The sequence below is a fragment of the Diadema antillarum genome, unplaced genomic scaffold, assembly GCF_040938485.1.
Source record: "Diadema antillarum isolate AM-2024a unplaced genomic scaffold, OU_Dant_1.0 scf00000017, whole genome shotgun sequence".
Lineage (NCBI taxonomy): Eukaryota > Metazoa > Echinodermata > Echinoidea > Diadematoida > Diadematidae > Diadema > Diadema antillarum.
This window is the reverse complement of record NW_027270906.1, coordinates 4,470,001-4,497,227: the sequence shown is the minus strand read 5'-3', so window position 1 is coordinate 4,497,227 and position 27,227 is coordinate 4,470,001. Positions and strand designations below refer to the sequence as shown.

The following is a 27,227-nucleotide window of genomic DNA, read 5'->3' as shown; positions in this document are numbered from 1 at the left end:
TCTTAATAGACTCGACAACATTCAGCTTCCTCTAAATTGCACTCGAGTCACTTTGGATGTCGTCAGTCTGTACACAAACATACCTCACTCCGATGGGGTTAATGCACTGCGTAGATTTTTGACCAAACACGACCCTTCTTCTGACATGCCCATAGAAGACATTTGTCGTCTTGCCCAGTTCATCTTGAAACATAATTACTTCACATTTGATGATGAATACTTTCTACAAACTCAGGGTACTGCCATGGGTACAAAATTTGCGCCAGCATATGCCAGTATTTTTATGGCAGTACTCAAGGAAGAATTCCTCTCGAAAGAAACTCTAAAACCTAGCATGTTCGTCTGCTATATTGACGACATTTTTCTCATTTGGCCCCATACTGACGAACAGCTCTCGGAGTTCCACTCCAAGCTCAACATGGTTCACCCCGACATCAAATTTACTATGGACAGCTCTAGGTCAGAAGTACACTTTCTTGATGTGACTATCCGCAAAGAAGGAGGGAAGCTGAACACGTCTGTTTACCACAAACCTACAGACAGACAGACGTATCTTAAGTACAACAGCTTCCATCCTAATCATATTAAGTGGTCAATTGTGTACAGTCAAATGCTCCGCTACAGACGAATCATTTCTGATCACAAGGAATTTCTGGATGCGTCTTTGAAGCTGGGGCAAAAATTTGTTGCAGTGGGGTACCCGTTAGACATTGTGCAAGCAGGGAGGGACCGCGCGATAGCAAAAAGATGCTCATCCTTACTACATTACGATAATCTCAAACCCAAAGACTCACACACACGCAAAGTTTTTGTAACAACATATCATCCCACATCACAACAGTTCATGAAGGAAGTGAAGAAAGAATGGCCTACGCTCAAACAAGTCCAATCGGTAGCCCCCGAGTTAACAGCACATCCCCTACATGCACAACGACAGCCATGCAACTTGAAAAGTTTGCTTACACAATCACAAGTCAACAGAACAATCAGACCAACTGGAAATCATAAATGTGGAAACAAACGATGTCAGATATGCGCTCACCTAATCACTGATACAGATATCAAACTTGGATCCGGCCACACCCTCCATCCGACGTCAGGGGACTGCAACAGTAAGAACGTAGTATACAGCCTTACATGCAAGCAATGTCCCCTGGCTGTCTACATCGGAGAAACAACAAACTTCAGACAACGATTCAACAACCACAAAAGCACCATAATCAGAAGTCAAACACAATATAGTAGGCCAGCCAAGACGATTTTTTTTACTTTGCACGGCAAAATTTGTTAATGCTAAGTTTCCCAGCTGAAAGTCTTGCAAAAATACTGAAGTTTAGCGTACGGCCGGATGTCACGCGCGTTTTTGCCGAAAAATGCCTTTTTTAGCCCAAAATTTGAAAGAATGTCAAAAATCACGATTTTTATTTTTTGTCGAAATAAGTAATGATTAATAAGTACCTTTCAAATTACAAAGGTCTTTTCTTTAATTTGAAGTTAAGAATATGACTAATATGCATTTGAATTTTTATTATTACACACAAATATATGGCACGATGAAATATAAAATCGTGATTTACTCAAAATTATCATTTGTGAAATCTACTCATATTTCAAAGTTTTTATACACTATCTAAATCGAACTATTTACAAGTATTTATTTACTGGACATATTGTATATGTTCTGAAATCACATGCAACAAAGAAATTGTGAGATGAGGTTAAATATAACTTGTTTTGTGTTATCCTCAAAGGAACGATGTATTTTTACCGGACGCGCATTTTGAAAGAAAATTGAATGTAGGATCCCTATAGCGTATACGCCTATACACATTTTAAGCACAAATGGTAATTTATGTGATATATTAGCGAAGTCAATGGATGTGTTGAAAAATTGGCTGTAACAGCTCCTTTGTGACAACTTGATATTAATGAAATGTGTTTCTTTGCCCTAAAAATTATAGAGGGCAATCAGTAGTGCTGTTACCATAGCAACTAGTCATTATGTGGAGTCTCAGAAAATTTCAAACAATAATGGCATAATTCTAACACGTACACAAGTATTTGAAACATTTCTCTTTAAAAAGAAATGTCAGTTACACAATGAAACCAAAAGAAGTTAAATATGCATTGTTTACTACGTTTGGAAATGGTTGTCATGGAAACCTTGATAGTGTAATTACCTTTTATTGAGAAAAAATTATATCAAAATTTCTCATCCTTTACCCCTTTCCCCGAGTAGGCCCTAAGCTTGGGGATTCATGGTCTGGCATGCAAGCACATGCAACGGATAGGCATAAGATTTCTTTTATTTCAGTAAGCTGTCATAAAATAAAGTACTTGAATTCACATTTCATTTTTGATCTGTCTTCCCGTGGGAGACTAACTTGATATGAGTAGTTTTTGTATGATGGTTGAATGTGTAAAAACTTTGGAAATAGTAAATGAACATTGTTTGGAATGAACACGAATTCGATGACATAAAAAAATTATATGTATCATGCATCCAGGATACGAATGTATATATATATATATATATATATATATATATGTGTATATATATATATATATACATATATATATATATATATATATACAAATATACAAATATACATGTGTACATATATACATATATGTATATATATGTGTATATATGTATAGATATACATATATATGTATATGTGTAATTCTCTGATTACATACGAATTTCTTTTCTTTCTATATTGTCACATCTTCAACAACAACAAAATTCAGTGATCATGAACTCTCAAAATTCCCCAGCCACCTGACGACATAACTCTCAATCACCATAATCTCATACAATGTTCACTAAGTCAATCTATACACAATAAAAAAAAATGAACGGGAGACGATATTTTTTTTTTTTTCCGAGAATGGATTTTCATCAGCGTACCTTTACCACTATAGCAGCAGGCGATATCAACGTTATGCAAATCTATGTTACTTGCATCATATCAGTTTGACAACAAAACAGACTGGGCTGATTGTATATCAACCACGTCGATGGAGTTAATGTACAGCCATACAGTAGGTTCGGTAAAAGAATTAACTGGATCATATGCAAAGGCAGATGGGCACTTAAAGTTCTTCTTGAAACAACTACATCTGGCTGTGCTGCATTTGGATCTGCATCTACTTGACACAATTACAAGATGAAAATGTTGATTCGAATGGTATGAATGACCAGATTGAAGCCAGGTGAACAGACGTAAATTGCCTAGCTGAGGTCGATGATGGCAAGGGCATCACGATTCTACTGTTTCTGCCTGCAGTCATACTTTTGCCTGGCAGTGTGGTCTTTCAACATGACATTGTACTGCAACTTTTGTTGGCGGTCACTTCAAGACCCCCTTTTTTTCATTACACACATACACATAAAAAAAAGACTTGCTGAATTGACAATATTACTTATTAGTAGTCTGATCTACGTTTCCGTCATTATGCATAACACAACAACGACATAGTGGATACATGAATAAATCATACTACGTGTATCATAATGTCATCATCTTAAGATGCGCTGTACATCTGCCTCTGGTATGGTTGCAATACCTATTATTGGGAAATACAATGTACTGCATTCTCTCAGGGCAAATTCAATTCAAAATATTTGCAAAGGAATGTGTGACAGTACAATTGAAGTAAGTTTGACATCAGATTGAAAAGGTAGATAAATGATCTCACTTTCAAGTACACCAGTAAACATTCATGAGGGCTCCGAATAACCAGGAGCAGATAAGCAGTCTTCAACAATATGAAAATAATCCTTAGATATGGGTTTCTAACATTTACAAATCACATTATGCTTACTGTCTACCATCTCAAAAGTTACATAAGTTTTAGAGAAGCAGATTCTTGTCTACAGGCAATAGTTTAACTTCTCCATTTTGTTCATTGAAGTTGTCCAATATATATCCCATCCATCTATTTGATAACTCTCATTACTATCAAAATGCATTGGAGTTTGGATATATAGTGCTCAAAATAGTACACCACTATTGAAATAGCTGCCACAATTGCACATATTCAATAGTCTACTTTCAATTTGGTTGATATTAGTCACGAGTTTCGTAGAGCTATTAAAATTTCTGCACTGAATGTTCAATTGATAGTGATAAAATAAACTACTACCCTTGGAAAATCCATGAGTAGCGCGTCCCTTGAATACTTTTCTGAATTCAAAGTTGCCAAAATCTACAAATAGAATTCCTAGGTCCCTGCACACCTGACATATGTCAATTATCAAACTTAGGGGGAAAAAATACCCAATCAAAGTTCTTAAATGATGAAAAAGTATTCAGAAACCTATTGATACTTCTTCCATATTGCTGAAAATTGTACTCGTTTCTGCCAATCTTCACCATGCACAAATCTCTGTACATGCATCAAATCAGTTTGTAAAATGACAAATAACCCAACTGCACTGATTATATTGATAAAGTCAATATAGATGTATGTTCAGTATGCTGGGTTACAACAATTTATTGCTTCACATGCACAGGCAAATGTGCACTTGAAGTCATTCTTGAAACAACTGCATCTGGCTGTGCTGCACTTGGATTTACAACTGCATGACACTAGTTCCAAGCAAGAAACTGGAATTGGTGGTATGGATGTGAAGATGGGAACTAGGCGACCTGACTTCAATTTCCAAGCTGGGGTGGATGCTGGGAATGGCATCACAATTTCTTCTCTGTCTGCCTGCAGCCACACTTTTGCCTGGTAGTTTGCTCTTTCAACATGTAGTTGCAGTGCATCTTTTGTTGGCGGTAGCATTTCGAGACCTTTCTTTGCTTTACCGAAGAGATGAAGCCTAGCTGAGTTTACATTGGCCTGGATACTTGTTCCATACAACTGACAAACAAACTGTTCAATTGGCTCAAGTTCTCCGTCACGACCAATCCCTTTCACCAGAAGAGGATTTTCCAGGAAAACTTTCCAGCATGACTTCTTGCCATAACCACGAAAACTAGAAGTAGTATCGCAGCCAGTCAAAGCATGAAACCCAATGAGACACTCTTTTGCACTTTGAGACATTGTCTCTGACAATTCATGAAGTGGATAACACTTCTGCTGCCTATTTCCAGAGATCATCCAAACTTCCAAGGCTTCATTCAAGACAAAGTGAATCAGAAGCACCATCACATCAGTATCGCGACACTGAACAACGATCCTTTCAAAGCCTCTCCTGACAGCTTCTAATGAATGGAGTATCAAACGGGTGTCAGCCTCTTCATGGTTCGCCTGAAGTGGTATCCTGTTCCTTCTGGAAGACCGTGCCTCTGTTCCATTCGAGAAGCCACCTCCTGTTACCAGCTCATACTGTTCTGGTAAAGTTTTACACCTTTCCATCATCGATGTACTCAGGAATGCTGCAAGATCCGCCTTGTTTTCATCTAGTGCAATGAACTGATTCCATGTCTGAGGAAGTAAGGTGTGGGGTCCATCGATGAGTTTTCGTATTGGCTTCTTCTTGCCCACTCGCCTTTCCCTGGTAGCCGCTTTGATTGACGATCCACCAATGTAACGATCGAACACTACATCTACCCTTGTTGAAACTTTCCCAAAGTTCTGTGTCACTACGTTTGTGAAAACATCGGCATATTCACCAAATGTTCGACATCCACGTGGCTTCCCCAAGCTTTGGATGAGAGCATGACCATCTATTAGTAGACATGTCTTCAGGTTGGTATCCGGAACATTTGATGGTGTATGAACTTCACCCATTAAGGCACTGATAAGCTCTGCCTTGGGAGTTGAATTAAGTTCACCACCAATGTTGGCCAACGACAAAGGAATGGGTGACAGTTCATGCTCGAGAACACTGGCCATTTCCAAAGATCGTCCTCCAGTGACAGCATTCAACAACCGCTGCATAAGTTTTCGATCAGCTTTGATAGTCTTTTGAGTTTGAAGAGTAGTTGTTATCTTAGTCTTGTAGAGATCGGCGAAGGTATGTGAACGATTTTTCTTCATGGTGGCATGAAAGCCAGTTGTGCCTTCAATCAATCGCTCCTTCACAAACGATATCACCTGTTGTTTTCCACGCTTCTCTGCTGTCATCAGATCTCTCGTTACGTCAGGAGTTGCTACATCCCTTGTAGCAAGTGACACTAAGCATTGTTCCCTGACAGAGGATGGCGAGTCACCTCTGCAGCATTCTCCTTCAACTTCTGCATTTCTTGCACCAAACACATCCAACATTACCAACTGTGTTGTCAGCTTGCCAACATCTTCAATGTCATGCTCTCTTCTCAAAGAAAGGCCATCAACACGGGTGACGGGGACATCCTTCTCATCTGCTAGGTTGTACAAAGAACGCATATCTTGCGTTATCCTGGACCGCTCTGCCCATGTGACACAAAACTTGTTCCTTGCCTGGTCATTCCTCGTAATGCCAATGATGCCACTATGCATCTTGCATGTGCAATTAATCCACTCTGTTGCATGGTCTGCAGAGACTTGATTGAAGCACCTCTTAGACCGTTTCACCACAAAGTTGCCTGCTGCAAACTCGGCATGGATGGAAGGAGCAGTTTTGCTGAGAAGTCTCATGTCCGACAGATAAACAGGACCCCATCTTGCATAGTTGGTATGATCATAGACTGTTAGCCAGGGAAGCATTGCTTCGAAGGTTTCTAGATGCAGATTCCAGTTACCATCCCTCTCACTCCTGATGAAATCTAGCAGTACTTCAACCATTTCCATGTATGAGGACCACAGCACAAAGTTTGGGTTGTCAGAAAAGCTCCTGTCAAATTCTCTGACGAGACCATGTATCTCTTTTCTCAGTTCACACTTTTCCTGAGTTTGTGCTTTCTTTCCAATATCTAGATAGGTTAGGAGAGTCCATTTGATTTGAGTTATACATCATTTTAAAGCTTAAAGTCTGCTCTTTCAGAATATGGTCTTAACTAAAAATGCATGTCTGGCGACTTTTTGTTTGTTTTGAGGTGCAGGGTCACAATTACTAAGTAGAGGATTATAAATTAACAATGAAATTTAAACTGCAAGAAGCAAGAATGATACTGAAAATAAGATGGTTTTGAAAAGACATATTTGCATTGACATAATTTTCCTTATTCCCCTAGATAATTGACAGTAAATGTTACCTTTATAAGTAAATCAAAATGTAAAATTTTTACTAGATGAAATTGGTCTATGGCCTAGGCCTACTCAGTAATAGACAATAGTCTACACAACTTTGTAAAAGCTAGAGATTACCCTCAGTCTAACTGGTACACTTTAAGATAAAAGTAGGTTTCCCAAGACCAAGATTTTAGAAAACAGCCAGAAATCTTTAGACTACTAGTAATTATCAAAAACAAAATCTTGCATTAGCAGACCCACAAGGTCTCAGCCTCTATAGTGCTACTCTCTGGATCTGCATCTGAATGATGTCTTTCAGAACCAACTTTAATCTCTCAAACTGATGAAAATCAAGCCAGTAAAACTGCATTTAGATGTAGATCTAGGTCCTGATTTAGTTCTACACACAGATCTACAGTCTAGAGACTAACAGAGTCTGTAGAACTTCCTCTAGGCCTACTACCGTTAGGTAGCCTCTTCTCTAGGTCAAGGGTCTAGACTAGGCCAAGTCTACTGCACTGGTCAACTACGGGCTAGTGTCTAGTTGTTAGGATTGATTGATGTAAGAGAAGAGCTCTAACACAGTGACTATACTATAGATCTATAGATCTACCATCTACATCTAGACAGAGAAGAACTTAAGAAGAATTGTCCTCTCAGGCTTTCAGATAATATGCAAAACAAGTGTAAGTGTAGATCTAGGCCTAACCGTGGCGTTAGATAGATACATCTAACAGTCAATGCTCAAGATCTCAACGGTAGAGTTTCGACCTAGAGCCCTTAACGTTAGGTATTAAAGACTGACTTTGGTCTAGGTCTAACACTGTTAGAACCTAACTTCTCGACTCTAACCTGTGTTAGACCAGAAGAGAAGAAGGAAGGAGAGAGGAAGAAGGTAGAGCCTACGCCGACCTTGATCAACACTATCACCGCTTCAAACGTTTGGAGATGCATCATGTGGAAAAGAATAAGCTGTACACAAATCTAACCATTGCATTGTTTAATAGACCTAGGGCTTACACACAACGATAGAGTTGTCTACCAGTAGCGTTTAGGCCTATATAAGGCCTAGATTTCTAGCAGTTGTAACGTTAGTACTAATATAACTAACTATACACAGCGTCTGGTCGGGCTATCCCTAGTGTAGTACCATACTGTCTAATGTTAGACTCTACAAGACCGTAGTAAATAGTAGACATAGACCATCTATACTTTGATAGGTCTAGTGGACCCCTTGCTAGACAATATAGGCCTAACAAACTGGCACTGGTAGCGTTAGTGTTAGATCTAACAATTGACCGTTAGTAATCGAGTAGGACCCTTTTGCCACCTACACTGAATCCAAGGCAAGGGTTATATAGATCAAGAACTACATTGCACTGTAACGTTACAACTTACGTTAAAATCTAATGTTACATAGACTTAGACCATCTCTCACTGTTAAATAGTGTTAGGCCTCGATTCGACTGCAACAAGCGACGAGCTAAAGCCTGAACGAAAAGCGTAAAGTTTACAGTTTAATAACGTTCCACTATCCAGTGTTTAATTCGCATTCGCCTTGTTGCAGGCCTACACTACAGTTATATACGTAGGCCTAACTTGTTAATGTTAGATCTAACGTTAGCGTTTAACGGTGTTACTCTAACCTCTGCAATAGATTTTTAGTAGAAATAGCAGTTGAAATGTAACGTTAACGTTAGATATAACTGGTTTTCTGTCTAACAACGGTATTCTTTTATACTGGCAAGGGTGATTGATTTCGTCAGACGTGGGACCGGTTCGAAATACCATCCATTAACGTTAGTCGTTATATGTTTAAGGTGACCATCTCGGCCTAATAACGTTACACTAACAAAGTACGTAGAAAATCCTGGACAAATACACGTGAGATGTCTAACTGAAAGATCAAATTGGATTCCTTATGTAGTTTAGCAGATAATCATACTAATTTACTTACATTTTGAGGTATCTTGATTATCTTTAACAGTTAGTTTCTGTAACCGTGTCTCCAAGTTCACGGCCAAAACAGCTAGCTGCCTCCCAAGTCTAAAACGAACGCACGCACTTGCCATCCCGCGCGCGAGCAGAGCGAGGGGTTACTCGAAAATGTTCAGAAACGATTTTTTTTTTTTATGTAGGTGTTCGGAATTGCGACAAAAATAACTTATTTTTCAAGAAAACCTGAGAAAATACAGGCATATTCAATTGAAGAAACATCTCTAGTTTCATAAAATGGAAACTGCTATTGAATTAGATTTAAGTTAGCTTGGAAATGCAAACTTTACGAAACAGTAGTAATTCCAAAAATATTATTTCGAGAAAACAACATATATCTATTTGAGACTCCCATATATGGCTGTACAAAATGACTTTTTAAAATGCTACAGAAACACATTTAAATTGCAATTTCATTAAAAGGGACAATTGAAACTCATGATCTTTCAAATATTAATTGAATGGAAGCAAAAAATAAAAATCGTGATTTTTGACATGCTTTTGAATTTTGAGCTAAAAATGACATTTTTCGGCAAAAACGCGCGTGACATCCGGCCGTACGCTATTCCTTAGTATTTTTGCAAGACTTTCAGTATGAGAACGGAGCATTAACAAAAAATGCCGTCGAATCCTTATCTAGAGCCTTTTTTGAGGTTTGGCTGGTCTACTAATATCCAGTCGCACAACATTTCAACAAAACAAATCACACACTAACAGATCTGCAATGTTGCATTTTATAAAAGGACATGGAAGCCTTTGAAGAAAGACACATGAAAGAACTAAAAACAATCATCCGCACAAGGAGCTTCCAGGGACAGGGCATGAACGTAGATCTATCATGGCTCACGAACTACACTTTTTACAAGTAGGTGCGCCGCTTACTGTTGTATGTTCTCCCATTTACCCCGCTGCAATAGGTCTTATCATTTTATTGCTTGAGTAATATAATGCTGACGCTCTCTTTTTAACCATTTCTTGGAACCAGTCTTGTTTTCACTCTGAGACGTTTTGTGACGTATCTGTTTAATCAAAAGAAGAGAAAAAAAGGATTTTTCACATATTTCATAGTCATGCTATAGTCTCAGATTATTTAAAGACTATCTATTCACCAGAATTGGTTAATGTATGTGTATGCTGAAGTTTGAAAGGAATAGTAAACTGCTTGTACATATTTAAAATAACCATCACAGAGTGACGATTCAGTTTGATTTAAAAAAAAATTGAATGTTTATATAAATCATGATAATTTCAGATTATGTAAAGATTATTTATACACTAGAATTAAAGTTAATTTATGTGTATGTTGAATTTTGAAAGAAATAACGCACTGCTTTTACATCACCACCGCAGCTGCGTCTTCAGAGGAATTACTTCTGTATCAGTCGTGCCAAGTTTTTTTATGTATGCTTTGTACTCATTGTCATTTCATTATGACGTAACATTGCACTGTTGCCAGGATGCGCGCTGGGTGTTAGGATGCCTAGCATTGATGCGTTAAAGCGCGCATCCTTGGTAACACGGTTGCAATATATTGTCATGGCTTAATTTTGTTATTGTTCTCTCAATATCAACACTTGAGAAAGGGCGGCGAGACGCTGGAAAATTTGTGTTAAGAAATAAACCGTTGGTGAACACAGCATGAACTTTGTTGCAGTTTTGTTACCTATATACATATATATATATATATATATATATATATATATATATATATATATATATATATGCATCTGTAATATAATTACTTGCATTACATATCAGTCTCCATACATAACAATTGCCAAAAATAAACAAAAAAAGAATGACTGTTTGGTGCTGGATATTACGTAACATTAATACCATTAAATAAGGTTGTTACATCTCTTTGTGAATGACCTGTCCATTGCTTCGAAAGCCAGTAGCTTAGCATCGAAGTTCATTATCGGTGCAGTGATGATGACAGTAGGTTTGTTGTTATTCTTTGTTACAAATGTATTATTTTTTTTAACAGTGATGATGGAGAACTGAAGTTGATTTTGGACTGTCCTTACCAACAAAAAAAAAGCAATATAAGATGAGTCAGCTGTATCACAAAAGATTGTGAACCACATTAAATTTGAGGCTAACAAGTAATATACTTTAAAGTTGTGTCTAAGAGATACATTAACAACTTTTCTCTCTTTGTACAACTTTAGCTAAGGTGGTTTTCTTTGGGGGGGGGGGTGGGGGGGGGCTGAGTAGAGGGTAGAATTTGTTTATGCTGGCTATCCTTTTATTTCGAAATGTGTGCTTGCTTTTGGTTCAGTGGCTTGACCACACTAATACTGTTTATTTTGCCGCATATCAAATAATGTTGCATCTCATATAGATTGGCATTGTCTGATTAAAACAAAATCAGTTGAGAAAGACTGTAGTTCATAGTTTATCCGTCAGTTAACTTTCCTGAAGACAAAGAAGGACATCATCAGCACAGAACCTGATAGCAGTTTCCCTAACCACGACTGTGCTTTGCTTGCCAATGTTGGTGCAAATGTCTGGAAACTGAACAGTCAGTGAATAGAGATTACCTAATCACCGTAATTCCTGTTGACGTGCCACCATGCCCCTTCAAGGGTGTGTACAGTTCTGGTCGAGGTGAGGATTTAGCTTTTAACGTTTTGCGAGATATTCAGAAACCACTCTATGAGATGTCAAAGAGCATGCAATTTTAAGGGGTATCAAAAGTTTATTTGATGAAAATTGGTTTTGAAATGGCTGAGATATCCAAAAACAACGTGAAACACAGAGATCCTAATAAAAGGTGTGGCCTGTCGCCTTTTATTATTATCAATTTTTTGGATATCTCGGCAATTTGAAAACCAATTTTCATCAAATAAACATTGAATCCTTCTTAAAATTACATGCTCCTTCATTTTTCATAAGAGGTTTCTCATTATCTCACTTAGGAATGTTCAAAACAGGAATCCCCACCTCAACCAGTACTGTACAGTCCCTTTAAGCACACTGCTACACCTGAATGGGCTTGGTAACTTTATAACTAGCTCAAGTTTGGATGGTTTACTGGAGGCTGATGAAATAGCTTGGCAAGTTCCCCTGGGCATATAAAGGGTTAAGTTGCAAGATTTGATTATTCCATGGTTAAAGGCACATCTTACCCTTCATCTTATACATACATATAAACATTGATTGTTCAAAGTTTTAGTAGTAGCCATGATAATATCAAGGCTACTGCTTGAACACTGAATAAGTGGTGCTTATTTACATCGATACGGAGCAATTTGTCAATCACTTGCAACAGAGTCACATCTGTCTTGATGTTCATCTTACATCCAGGAGCATTCTCTGAAGATGCCTTGGAGGACTGTATGGAGCCACAGGAAGCCCTACAGGTGGGACTACAGAGACTGCAGACATGTGTTACAGCAAGAGGAGAAGGAGAATGTAAGTCAGACAAATCTATTTCATGTGGTATCTCAGCCTTTACTTACTGTAAACCCAGACATGTTTGTATGCAGAACAAAGAGTCATGAGGTGTGGAGCTGGGTGAGAAGTAAAAGTTCTAAGGTACTGGAAAGTGTGTAATAGGCATAAGGAAAGGGAAAGGAATTGGGATGTATGGGGGGCTAAGTGTGAGAAAAAATGATAAGGGGCATAATTGGAAAATAAACTCTATGGAAAGCTAAAAGAAAAATTGGATTTAATGCAAATGTATTTTTGGATCAATTTCACAGCCATACACTGTTTTCTGGATGTCCTCTGTCTCCTAGGTGAGCTCACGGCACAGATGACTCTCCTTGCCGACAGGATTGCGGTTGCCATGGGCCTTGATGCCCCGCCCCCACAACCAGCTACGAATGCCTGTGGCACGACACCAGTCGATCTCTCCAATTGCAAGCACAGTCCAGCTCTACAACAGGTTAGATTAAGCCTGCAACACCCTCTTGCATCCATGAATTCCCCAGAAGTTAGAGACGTAGAGTCATATCGCGATGCTTAATGCACCCAGTCAATTTTGCAGTATCTATGTCTAGCTTCTGAACAGGGGGGTGTTTCATAAAGCTGTTCTTAAAGTTACAAACGACTTAAGAACGACTGGTGATCAGTTCTGATGTGCTATACTTATAATATCAGAATGTCATTTATTCAGCACAAGAACTGATCACCAGTCATTCTTCAGTCGTTCATAACTTTAAGAACAGCCTTATGAAACACCTGATTCCAGTGACTGGGATTATGTCATGTGATAATGCAAAAGAGAAAGAATGTAACAAGTGTGACCAATATTCTTGCATTCATCTTGAAGTACCATGAAGAATAGAAAGAGTAATATAAAATGCACAAATGTTTTCGTGCTATGGTTATGCTTGATGAATATCACAATCTATTGATTATAGAACTTAGAGTTCTACTTATCAACTAATAGTTATAGAAAGACAGGTATTCTACCTGGACCTGGCTGTTAGCCTCAGCAGACAGAATTTACTGACAAGACAGACTACATGACTGTCTGCAGTTTGTAGATTGCGTATGTACAGTAAGCAAATTTCAAAATACTGTATAAGCTGTTATTCACAGTTGGACCGCGAATTTAACAACACGCGAAAATGTCATCATACGCTAAGGTAGTAGTGTGCTTATTTAGGCCTCTGTGTCAATTCCGGAAAATAACATCTCGTGAAAATGTCCGTGACCTCCTCATTCACGATAATATCTCTACGCGAAAATAACAGCGTATACAGTAGTACTTTCAAACAGTACTTGTATTCTAACAAAGTTCAGATATGCAGCTGTGCCTCCCCCCCCCCTTTATTTCTCTTCCTAATCCCTTTCTTTGTTTTGTCGTAGGTCGCTGAAGTTATCCTGGATACTTTCAGCAGCATCTGCTCGAAGCTAGCTGTCCTGAATCAGATTCTCACAGAGCCTACAGAGAAGTTGGTAGACATGGTCTGGGCTAGACAAACTGTTCGCATGCTGAGCAGGTTCACCGATTTGTGCTCTGCCCTCTATCACAGGGTGTGGACCATGGCATGTCAGCAGGTGCAGTAATCCAAGTCTTGGGGTGGGGTTGGTTCTCTCTGTGTGTTTTGCATCATTTGTCCTTCATTCTGTGCTCGGTCTCTTCATTGCCCTGTTTTATGAAGAGTTAAAATTGATTATAAAGTTGATTTCTACCATAAGTCTATGGCAGCCTGTGTGTTAAGGGAATTTAAGATCGATTATATCTTTTAATAAAACAGGGCCCATATCTCATTGTTCTTTTTGGTTTGTCTGTCTGTCTTTCTGTGTGTGTGTATGTGCCTCCCTCTGGCGTGCTCTCTGTTGGTCTCTCTGATAGGGAGATGGATAGATAGATGAACAGACAGATGACAGCTGGATAGATAGATAGACAGATGGACAGATAGTAAGATAGATGAACAGACAGACAGCTGGATAGATATATAGATAGAAAGATAGATAGAAAGATAGATAGATAGATAGATAGATAGATAAACAGATAGTAAGATAGATAGATAGATGAACAGACAGACAGCTGGATACATATATAGATAGAAAGATAGATACTGTAAAACATGTTATATTCGTGGCATGAATTTTTCGTGAATTGGAGCCGACGGCCTTTTTTGCAGCATGAAATTTTCGCGAACTCAGTGCCACTGGCATTCAATGCACATAGTGTAGACAAGAACTTCCGCGTGCATTTTAATTTCGCGAATCTTGGCGCTCGCGAAATTTGCGAAATTAAAATGCATGCGAACATTCCTCGTTTCACAGTAGATAGAAAGATAGATAGATAGATAGATAAACAGATAGTAAAATAGATAGATAGATGAACAGACAGACAGCTGGATAGATATATACACTGTAGATAGAGAGATAGATAGGTAGGTAGGTAGATAGATAGATAGATAGACAGGTAGAGAGATAAAGAAAAGTAGGTGCATTTGTATTGTTTTGTGGGTACACACCATGGTGTTGTTTTAGCATATTTTCTTATGCAATCAATATTTCATGTCATCTTATCAGCGGTCATATACACTTTGTATATAGGCCTATATATATCATGTCCATCTTACCATTTCAGATAGTGGCAAGAGCATCTGTGGAGATTGAACATTGTTTATAAGATTAGTCATATGTTACACGTATATTCCAGTACAGATTTCTCTTGTGCCATCTGCCAAGAAATCAAACTGCAGGAAAATTGCTTGTAATCATACAGACTAGACAAGTCTTTCTATCAATTAGCCACATCTGCTTGTAGTTTTACGAGATTTGCTCGCTCTTATACCATTTCCTCCAAACCCTGATACACTTGTTCACAAAAGTTCATGAAATAACTAGCTTTGGTTCAAACTGGAGAAATGTGCACCTCAATTCATCAAAACCTGAATTCTTTTACTATCAGTATGTTGCATTTTCTCATCTCTCCGAAAAACTCCAGGATTCCTCCACCAGTGGGGATACACTCACCGGTCTAGCCTGCTTCCTTGTGTGTTCACAGCTTGAGAAATCCTTGCTTCCTCCTGTTCTTCCTTCCACTGGACATGGGGTAAAGTATCTCATGCTCACTCACATTTAACACATACATACACAGAAACTCCCAACTCTTCTGCTTTCGGTGGAAGATCTCCTGCTCTGAGGCCATTTTATGAACCCGTTGAGGATGAGTCCCAAGTATACTCGGGCAAGGGTCTATTGGAAATACGTGTTGTAGCAAAATTAGCCCATCCTCAACGGGCTAAAATCTCCTGCTCTCCTGCTTGAGATTGAATTTGTCCCGCTATGGCTGTGTGTCTCCTGTTTGAGGTGTATTTTCTTCCTCATGATATTTAGCTTTATCCTGCCAAACTTTACTTTGTCATACATCAAAGAATTAAGCTAAGACAGCACCACATAGATTCTAAAACCCTGAAGCATCCGAGGCACTTACAGTACACAGCCCAGGACTGTCCGCAAGGGAGGTTGCACTGCGCACCCTCCATGCGCTGCATGCACATACTAATTTGTATACAGCAAAGTCTCCAGTTTGCTTGGGGGTCCAATTGGGAAAATCTCCAGTTTAAGAGATGCTTGTGGTTGGAGTCTCTGCTAACAGCCCTACAATAAATTCCTTCCAACATTTCCTAACTTCTTGAGTGCCATGTGAAGAGCTGTCTATGTAACACATCAATGCAATGCATGAATAAAAGAAACTACTAATAGCGACAGATTTCACAAAACACATTCACTCAGAGAATCCCTTGGGAAGCACAATGAAGTATTCAGTGTTAAAGCTAATACATGTTTTGTGAAATCAGAAATTGACTTTATTCATCAAGCAAGGTTGCAACATTCTTAGTATCAGCATGAATGCTATAGAGAAGGTGTAATGTGTTAATGTCGTGAAATGTGGTACACTTTATGTTGTTTCAAATTACGTCATGTAAATGGTTTATGTTCCTGCCATGTTACTGTAAAATGAGGAATGTTTGCGTGCATTTTAATTTCGTGAATTTCGCGAGCGCCAAGATTCGTGAAATTAAAATGCACACAAAAGTCCTTGTCTACACTATATGCTTTGAATGCCAGTGGCAGTTCGCGAAAATTTCATGCCCGAATATATCATGTTTTACAGTATATCGAAAGTCATTTGTGAAATCTAAGCCAGATGTGAACAAATTTTCTCATTCAGGGAGCATGCAGTCTGTTAGAAGAAGTGTCAAGACAATTATCAATCAGCACTTCATCACAGATGCAGTTTACTGCAAGGTAAGATTTAGCTATACACTTCACATCATTGAGGGGACAATAACAACAGCAGTAGGAAAAGGTATTCCTGATTATGGTTGCAATGTGATGTTTTCGAATCTATTACATTGATTACAATATATCGGGCCTTGGCCGTATCCATTGCGTGAGAGTAAATTGCATGTGCAGCTTGTTAGCTGCGTGTGTAGCTTGTAAGCTTCATGCAGTTGAATGCTATACTGCAGGGCGCATTTTGATCATCACATATACTAGTCATTGTCAATCTACCCACTACTGAACAGGAAGGGTACTTTAGGAAAAAAGGCCAAGTACACCGACATTTATGATATCATACTTTCGATCTCAAAATACTGAAGGAAAAAAAAAAGAAACTCAGTATCCTGGCAAATTCTGTAAGTCTGACAAGTTTCTCAGTACAGCCTTTCAATATATTGCAAGCAAATTCCAGATGGTGGAGGATGAATTTTGAAACCATCAAGAAAAGTATGTTTTAGGTTTAAAGTTGGTATTCATGTCTGTTTTTTTGCTCCAGGTTTGCGTCAGTCATCCTGCATCTCTTTCTGATCACAAGAAAGTGCAATAACCCTGAGCAGATGGTCAGTAGCTCTCTAGAGGGCGACATTCCTCAAACACTTCTAGACAAGGTACGTATCCCACGTTGCTTCTGATTACTGTCAAACAAGGAATGTTCTCGTGCATTAAATTTCTGGAATTTTGCGAGAGCCAAGATTCGCGAAATTAAAATGCATGTGAAAGTTCTTGTCTGCATTATACGTATTGGATGTTAGAGGCAACTCACGAAAATTTCATGCCAAGAAAATATTGTGTTTTACAGTATCTGATGCTTGATTCTTTTGTGATGTTTCACCCTTGATGGACAGTGTTTGTTGCTAGTCTGTGATTTCCATTACTAATGAGCCCTTGCATGATGTACATAAATGAGCACTCCATTCGCGCTTTTGCAGTTCATTGAATTTCATGAATAGTTGCCACCCTGTAAATGCCTGTATACTTGCTATATTGTATTGTTAAGTCTCACTTAATGACTACAGACGTGAACAATTATTTTTTCCAATTCTATTTGCATAAAAACAAATGGGAGGTGTGTAACTCAGTGATACCATCCCGTCAATTTACGTAAGTAGCTCTGGCAAATGCCAGTCTGTGGGGGGGGGGGGGGGGGGGGGGGGGGGGGGGGGGGAATTGTTAAAACACTTTCTGGATATTTGTCTGATTTTGATGAAACAATTCTTGTCTGGTGTGTCTGAAGTTGCTTTTTTATCACAGTCAAATTGAATTTGGATGTTGATTGCCTCTTGTATTCACTTTTGTTGCAAGTTTGATTTAGCTGCAGTCTGATCACACAAAAAAAATGTGTCTGTGTGATTCTTTATTTCTCATAGTTCTGCTTTATCATGCCTCGAGTCAATCCTGTGTTGAGGGAGAGTAGCGATTATGCAGTCGACGTCTGTCTTCTAGAAGGTATTTGTGCTTCTCTGAGAAAAAGATGTTCATATTGCTGTCATATTGTCACATGATATACTTGGTATTGAGTGGTTTTCATCCATCACAAGCATATGTATGATCTGAATTGACTACTTTGGAAACCAGATAATCTACCTTAGTCAAAAAATGATCAAACCAATATAAATAAAGAAGAATTTGCATGCACTGTTTATGTCTTATCTGATATCATGTATAATCTTATTCTGTAAAAGCTAAATCTTTTGCAAGTTTGAAGGTCTCTTGCATTTTATTTTGTGGATGAGAATAATCCTGTGCATATTTCAATACCTCCCCAAAATATTCTCATGTTTTGATCTCAGCCACAGCTATGAAGAGCACTAACTTTGTGAAAATTTCCAAACTGTGAAATATTCCACATTGGCAGTATAATAATCTTGTATGATCATAATGAGTGATATATCATACATCTGGGACCTGGTTCATAAAGAATGATCATAAGATTGATCTACACTTGATTCACAGAGTTATGCTCAATGAATCAAGCGTAAGATCAATCGTAACTTATGAAAAATGCCCCTGGTCTTATGTACCTTCTCAGTAGAAAATGTATCAAGTATTTTTCTCTGCTTGTTCAGCCCCCCCCCCCCCCTTAATACTCGTGGTGTTGCTATTTCACTCTTTCCCTATTCTTTACCCTTGTGTTGCTCCTTATCTTGTTTGATGTTGCCTCCCTATTCATCCTTATCCCTCACAGGTTACCCCCCCCCCCCCACCCCCCTATGATCCTTGGGATCATCACTGGCCCACCTCTGCCTTTTGTCTGTTCACCACCCTTGCTTTAATCCCCCTCCATATGTGTTTGGCTCCAGGCCTGCTTTTGACCTCTAACCCACCCCCTTTTGTTTTCTTTGTTCTGTATCCCTAGCCCTCCCCTGACTATTCTTGTCGAGTGTAGTCCTTATATGTGATTGCATCCATACATGTTTGTCATTTTGCCTCTGACGAAGATTAGGCTAGGATCAAAAGTCCAGGCCCCCTTGACTCCAAGTATACATCATGTTACAACTTGTACTGATACATCACAGACTTACAGATTACAGACCCTTCAATCATTTTGAATAAAACTTTTGTCCAAACATAGAAAGTTGACTGATGTCCTTTCACTGTTTTGTTCCTATCTGTGTGTTTCTCATACTCAGAGGAAGATGCCTTGATTTCTTGTGGGAAGAGAATTCTGTCAACCCGATTTCTTCTTAGTCAACTTTCTAAAACTCCGGTTAGTATATCTGAGGGGTTGAAGGTAGTACTTGTGCTCATATTTCAACATGTCACTTGTTAAGCATCGACTTTTATTTCATTTGGGCATTAATTTTACACCATCATGCCAGTAACTGAGTCTTTGAAACGTTGAGCCTTAACTGATTTATTATACATTGTTGTCGCTGTTTCTATGGAGTGATCATGGAATGATTGGCCATTCATTCCCTAGCCTGAAGAAACCTGTGAGAAAAAAGGCAGTTTCTTGTTTATTAAAGATGTAGTAAGTTGTTCTCTTTGATAAGATTGATCAGTTTGTCATGCAAGCTGCATAAGGAGTTCTTACAGCTACAGGAATCTATACCTATAGTAATACATACCTACAGTTTCTGCACTTTAGAAATGTGTGTATTGTTTGTTCTTGTAATCATCACAAGATTAAGTGATCGATCCTACTTTTCAGGCATTTGTTATAGTTCTGTGTTCACGTGGTCTTGTACTTCTTACTGCTTACACCCTCCAGCTCTCATTGAGAAAGTGGATAGCCTATGAACTGTGTGTGCTCCCTCATGAAGATTGCCTTAATGACTCTGAGAGGTGAGTGTACATTTTGTGTTTATTTCTCATACGATGCAATAATCTATCAATTTTCATATTCCTGTCGTGATTATGATGATGAATTAAATGTCATGGTAGACAGACTAAGTTTTCTTTTGTTTTGATGCTTCATCCTGCTTTTATTTCTTTCTACCATGTAATTTTTTTATTATTAGGCCAAGTAAAAAAAGAAAGTAGTTTCTCGTCCAGGTTTTTTGAGCAAGGCGATGAGGGAGGTCCTTACTATTTGATATCTTACTATTTTTTCGAGGATTGTCAAAATGTAAGTAATATGTGTTTCTCGTCCGGTAATTCTGAAAAATGTAACGAGAGAGGGCTTTACTATTTTCTATATCCAATTTATGAAATGAAATATCACTCTGGTAGCTGTGTTATGAGAGACCAGGTCCCAAGTGTATGTCTTGCCTGCACTCTGTGCATTTTCAAACAAATAGATATAATATGTACCATACTTGAAATGAAACTTCATGCATGCAGAAATACATTTGCTTTTTTCTTTCCACTACAGATGTCAAGGGAAAATGACCATCTTAATACTGGTATTTAGTGTTGTAATGGCATTTCTGATACCAGTGTACTTGCAATTCTGATGTATTGTGCTATTAATCGAAACAGGTATAAAACATTCTATCAACAAATGTACGACTGAAATAAATTCCATGATATTCAAAACACTGCTTTATTTATCATTGGTGTTTGTGACTTTTTGTGTCCACACAGCTGGTATGTATCTGCATCTCTTCACAGCACAATTGTAGCACATTCAACTGGAAACTGGCTGGTACAATTGCAGATGGATGTCAAAATGATACTGATATGGCATTATAGCATTAAACATTTAAACATGTTTCTTCATGTTCTAAAAAGACATTTGATAATCACTCATCATTTGGATGATGAATGATTGTATCACACTACAGGTGATACGACTCACGGCCGTGTCCGTGAATTTACATCGTAAAGAAAAGTATCCCGCAGAAATACGAGACAAACCAGAATCCGTAGAAAAGTTGTTTATTTTGTAGATACACCCATTTAATAATTCTACATTTGCTGGAAAAGCGCATTCATTTTCTCTTCAAACTAGAAGAATACATCGCCGTCAGATGCAACGTTACAGAGCAGAGTGTTTGGGCCTCTACACATTCGAATGTGTTCATGCGTGCGTGCAGACAGCTGACAGACCAGGGGGATGGGGACCCTGACAGCTACAGACACGCATACGCGGCCGGCACGGCCACTGCACTGGCACCGTACCTTCCGACACTGCACACACATGCACATAGTCACAATGACATGAAAATGTATACATTCAAACTCTATCTAAAATATGAGAAACGGGGAAAAATACGAACAATGCGCATAATATGCGTGGAATATCAGCGATTGTTCGCAAAAAAATGTTGCCGCTATCGCGTTCACAACGTACCGAGTGTGCTGTACATCACAGCCCAGGCCCGCGCGCCCATCCAACTACAGTTCGACTGCTTTGTGGGTCATTACTTCTTGCCGAGCTCGCAATGTGAAATGCATGCGTTATTACATACGCACTACAGAAGCTACAGCTGTACTCCAGCTAAGTAGAGGACGCAAGGCGTATAGAAATGAGACATCACGATTGGTAGGTGAATTGTCGATTTTTTTTTTTCGAAAAAATAGTAAATATCAAAAAAGTCGATGCGGCAACTGAAAATCGATGCGGGCGGGGAGCGGGCTGGGACGAGAATTATGAATTTCATGGTATTTTCAGCGCCATTTTGAAAATAGTAAATGATAAAAAAATCGATGCGGCGGCCAAAATTGATGCGCACGAGGACGAGAAACTGGTTCCTTTTTTTACTTGGCCTTAGAGATATTGATCACCGTTTTTATAACAATCATTACTGAAATGAGGAGAAATGCATGCTATCTTAAATAAAAAAAGTGTTAATGCACCATCCATACAAGGCAAACTCGAGACAGTAGGATACTAAAACCTTATCTGACTAATTATGAAACATTTTCCAGTCAATATATTTGTGAGTGATGGGGAAAAAACAGCATTTATGTTCATCTTGTTTATATGAAACTCGATCTGGGGAAACAACATGGAAAACAAAGGTTTGAAGAAAGGAACTTAAATTTCAAATTGTTTGCTGATGTGCATTGTAAAAACTTGTTTCACTTTAACTCCAGGCATGACTTTCATCAGTGGGCTCTCCTCTGTCACTTCCTACCCCACCCCAAGACCCAGGGGGGTTGTCAAGGGTCCCACAGACAGGTGTGTGAGGACCTGGTGCATGGCTTGCTGGACCACCAGACCAGGGCCAAGGGCGTGGCAGCACACGATGAGGTTAACCCCCAGGATGGCACCGCAGCTGGGTCGAGTGATGCTGACCTCTTGGAACCACACCCTGCCCCATGCCCTCCATGGTATCCCCATGGCAACCAACACACCTGCTGGAGAGAACTGCTTCAGATGCTCCAGGTACTAACTGGTTTGAGCTGACAGGTGGATGCAGTGTGTGAATTCCTGATACTGTAAAAGTGGGTATTTTTGTGCGACTAATCTTTCGTGCTTGGCCGGGTAGGAAGAGTTTCGCATGTTTTTAATTCCATGGAATCAAGACATCAACTACTGAAACAAATGGCAAGCTAAAATATTCGTGTGCTTTTATTTTCACGCTAGTTTCTGGTTGCACGAAATGCGCGAAATTTAAACACCATGAAAATTTCCACTTTTACAGTAGCTGCTCTTGACTCAGTCGTTATGACTACCCATTTGAGTGACAGTCAACACATATTTCTTCTCAGCTTGTCCTGAATGTTTATATTTATTCAGATTTCACGTAGCCATGATTATGGATATACAAGGAGCGTATATGTTTCATGTTAAAAAGAGAATGTTTGATTAAATACTTACCATCTTCACTATAAGTAATTAATTCGCCTTTGCAAACTTTTTCTGGCAGGAGTTCATTCCATTGATTGGCCTGGGTGATGCCACCACCCATGTGTCAGGTGTTCAGGAGGACAAGTCACATGACTTATGGCTGCTTGCAGTCCTCAATAAGAGACTGGACAGTGCTGCCTCCAAAGGGACCAGTGACTCTGCATCCAGTGGTGTTTGCTTCCCTCTAGAGGCCATTGAAGTCCAGTCATTTATAAGGTGAGGACACGATTGACATGATTTACGTGACACATTAAGCAGAAGAGATAAAGTGAATCTAGATTAATGTTCATGCTTGTTATGCCAAACAATGTATTGTGTTCAAAATTTGGTTATTCACAATCATAGCCAGTGATGATTCTGATCCCTTATTATGGCGGGTACTGCATATTTATTCATATGAATGTGATTTTAGTCAAATTGTTTTTATTGCAACGGATTGACAAAAATGCTTGGTAGTCTATTGGATATGATGCCTGTCTAGCAATCAGGATGTCGTGGCTTCGAATCCCACCCAAGCATCTATGCCCATGAATTTTATATTGACTATTATACTCAAAATACTAGATTATCTGTGTGTATTTATGTCAATGAAGCATAATTTGTCAGTCAGTTGCAACACGTTGTTCTCGTTTTCATTTTTATTGGTACTTTACTTCATTTTGTTTCACTTCCACATCTGATAAAAACATATATTGTGCATGTGTCATTTTTCTCCATGATGGGTGGTTTTGAAAAGGTTGATGTGCTGCCTGCCACCGTATCTGATCTTCTCATCTCATCCTGGCAAAGTGCCAAGTGAAAACAGTCTGCAGAAGCTTTCTACTTTCATCAATCAACTCTTGGTAAGATCTAGATTCCACAAAATGATAAAGTCCATCCTGCCATTTGACATCACATGCCTCTTTTGTACTTATCCGCTCACCTGAGCCGAATGGCTCAAGTGAGCTATAGTGACTGTTTGCCATTCTCCATCCTGTTTGCAGATAAGAATAAATAGATAAATTGATGAATAGATAGATTGATTGATTGATTGATTGATTGATTGATTGATTGATTGATTGATTGATTGATTGATTGATTGATTGATTGATTGATTGATTGATTGACAAATAGATAGATAGATCTAGATAGACAGATAGTTATAGATAGGAGAGATAGGTAGATAGATAGATATGATTTGATATTTTAACCCAGTGAGCATGGGTTGATTTTGCTACAACACGCATTTCCCACAGACCCTTGCCCGAGTATACTCGGGACTCATCTTCAACGGGTTAATATAATTATTGTCACAATGTAGATGTAATTTGTATTTTGAGATTTGAAATGGCTTAATATCATATCTTTGTGTAGCAGATATCCCTTCATTTGTTTGTGCTTCTCCATCATGAGGGTTGGTGCAGATGATGCTGGCCTCATACAACTATGTTTTCAAGAAACTTGTGGAGTGTGCGTCCCTGCTTTCACACTCCATAGTAGAATTCATGTGCAGTACTAATAGTTTCTCCTCAACTGTATAGTTACTTTCGAAACATTGTAGATATTGACCTTTCAGTATGATATGTAGTTTTTATTTTATCAATACTAAGATTGCCTTCAATCGTATGTTGAATTTGTTTTATTTGTTTGAATTTGTGTTTATTTCAGGGATGGGGTATACCAAACGAGTACTAGTATATTGTTGGTTGCTCTTTACATCATATCTTGTCTATTTTCATTCACCAGAGAAGACACTGCCTGGAGGCATGGGGCAGCTTACCATACCTGATAACTGCACATCTTGTCAAGGTACCTACTTTAGTTTTCTTCATGAAACAGTAGCACAGTAAATTAATACTAATACTATAGTATTGATGATAGTATACTCGTACCCCAATCCCTATCCCCACCCTTGTTAATACCAATGATGATAATGATTTAATATACTTACTGCACCGTGTGATTCATGAAGTTACATTAAGAGACTCTAGGACTTTTATTTTGTCTTCCTTTTCTCAAATTCAAATATCATACTTACAAATCATGCAGTAATGAGTCAAGGAAAATTGGTATCTCCAACAACTTTTCCTGTGAGTGGGTGATATGAAAGTTTGTGGACATTCTGATGGAATGAGGGAACAAGCTGTCTATTAAAGGACAAGTTCACCTTCATAAACATAAGGATTGAGAGAATGTAGCAATATTAGTAGAACACATCAGTGAAAGTTTGAGGAAAATCAGACAATCCGTTCAAAAGTTATGAATTTTTGAAGTTTTTGTTCAGTAACCGCTGGATGAGAAGACTACTGCAGTGTATGTATAACTTAGATGTCACATGCGTACAACAATATAAGGAAAATATAAAGAGAATTTCACAAAATTCCATCTTTTGAAAAAAGTACACATTCCCCTGACTCATTACCGACAAATGTTATGGGTAATATTATTCCCCCCGCCTTTAGAAAGAGGCAAGTCAAGTGCTCTTTTATTTTACGAAAAGAGTAAAAATATGTTGAATTTTCTTTTACATTTTCTTTATACTGTTGTACGCATATGACTCACAAGCTGTAGTAGTCTCCTCATCCAGCGGTTCCAACACAAAAATTTTAAAAATTCATAACTTTTGCATCGATTGTCCAATTTTCCTCAAACTTTCACTGATCTGTTCTACTATTATTGTTGCATTCTCTCAATCCTTATGTTTGTGAAGGTGAACTTGTCCTTTAAGTATATCACTTGTATATTATTCTCAGGGTGTGATGCTGGTGTCCAGACAGACCAGTGATGCGCTCCTCCGGCCTTTTCTGGTATCCTGTCCTCTCCTCATCTCCTCCATACTGGTGAGTACAATAGAGTGATGGAATGTGCTTCTTACTTATACAGTCATATTACAGGGTGGTCATACTGGTAGGGGAAAATTGCAACATTAGGAATATCACAACTTTTCTGTGCATGGTTTCTTTGCCAGAAACAAGTGAATCATTATCAGAAAAATGTCAGACCAGAGTGTGGTTCTGTAACTTTTATGTGAACTTTGCTGTGACACTTTGCCATGATTTCATGCTCACCACAGAAAAGTTATCATATTTGTCCTTTTGACTTTCACTCAATTTTTGGATTCTATATGATGTGTGTTTCAAATAATTGTGATGGCCAACCACCTGCTTGCATCGTAAAATATATGTTTTGTTGTCATTGAATCTCTCAGGTTCATTGGAGTCGATTGTGGCCATTCATCATGCATGGCTACGGGCAAAAACCAGCTCCAGAGGTTTTCCAGCAATTCAGGGATCTGTTTAACAGTGCTCAGGGTATCGTCAAGAAAGGCAGAAGCATGCATAAAAGAACATCAGCATCATCATCAACGTCATCATCCACTCTTTCTACCTCATCTGGTTTGTCGAAATCCATGGCTCTGGGAGTCAGAACTGATGTTCATGTTTCCACAGCAACCCCTCCATGGCTGTGTGCTATCGCAATCCACACGGCAGTCATGCAGCAGTGCAGACCAGAAGACAGAAGTGCCACCCTGGATGCGGTCCTGCATCTGGTATCCAAGGATCATCAAGAGCAGCAATCGGTATGATTAGTCCTCCAAGAAGACAAATATTTTGAGAGGTGTTCAGCCCCTAATTTGCAGTTGATTGCTGCTACACCACCTCCCCCCTGGCCCCCTCAATCTTTGATGATATATTTGCATCTGTAGTATTCCCCTTTCAACATTTTGTCCTTTGAGCTTTGAGCATGCATTGGTACCAACTTGTCCATATGTATGTTACATCAAGCCTGTCATATGACGATTAATGAGGACACATCAAAATGCATTTAGGACTCCAGAAAGTAATGTTGTCGGTCATTTACTGGAAGATAGAGAATTGAAGAGGAGTTTGTAAGAAATACAAAGGAATCATATCATCCTGTGCTAGTGCGAAAAGCAAAGCATTGAAATGAGCAATGGACAATCTCTTGAATGTCGTTGACATCTTTACCAGTTGTTTCAGAGGTCAGAACACTGCCAAGCTGATCATTTCTTCATCTATATGTCTTTGTGTAGCAAGTCTCATATTTCAGTTTTCATTCTGCCCTTTATCAGAAATGATATTCTGCATGTATTGAGTCTTCTTACAACTTTTCCTTTTTCTGTTAT

At 38.7% G+C, this 27,227-nt stretch overlaps 1 protein-coding gene across 1 annotated transcript in view; it reads left to right on the top strand.

Moving 5' to 3' along the window:
* Positions 1–27,227, top strand: part of LOC139725874 (Fanconi anemia group A protein homolog) — a 49,892-nt gene that overhangs the window by 18,406 nt on the left and 4,259 nt on the right. Inside the window, exons 16-28 of the mRNA XM_071636955.1 lie at positions 12,412–12,543; positions 12,846–12,994; positions 13,924–14,115; positions 15,521–15,628; positions 16,751–16,827; positions 17,360–17,471; positions 20,075–20,148; positions 22,345–22,636; positions 23,121–23,317; positions 23,838–23,943; positions 24,827–24,889; positions 25,834–25,920; positions 26,289–26,660. Coding sequence (XP_071493056.1) covers positions 12,412–12,543; positions 12,846–12,994; positions 13,924–14,115; positions 15,521–15,628; positions 16,751–16,827; positions 17,360–17,471; positions 20,075–20,148; positions 22,345–22,636; positions 23,121–23,317; positions 23,838–23,943; positions 24,827–24,889; positions 25,834–25,920; positions 26,289–26,660 — 1,961 coding nt within the window. The remainder of the gene's footprint in view (positions 1–12,411; positions 12,544–12,845; positions 12,995–13,923; positions 14,116–15,520; positions 15,629–16,750; positions 16,828–17,359; positions 17,472–20,074; positions 20,149–22,344; positions 22,637–23,120; positions 23,318–23,837; positions 23,944–24,826; positions 24,890–25,833; positions 25,921–26,288; positions 26,661–27,227) is intronic.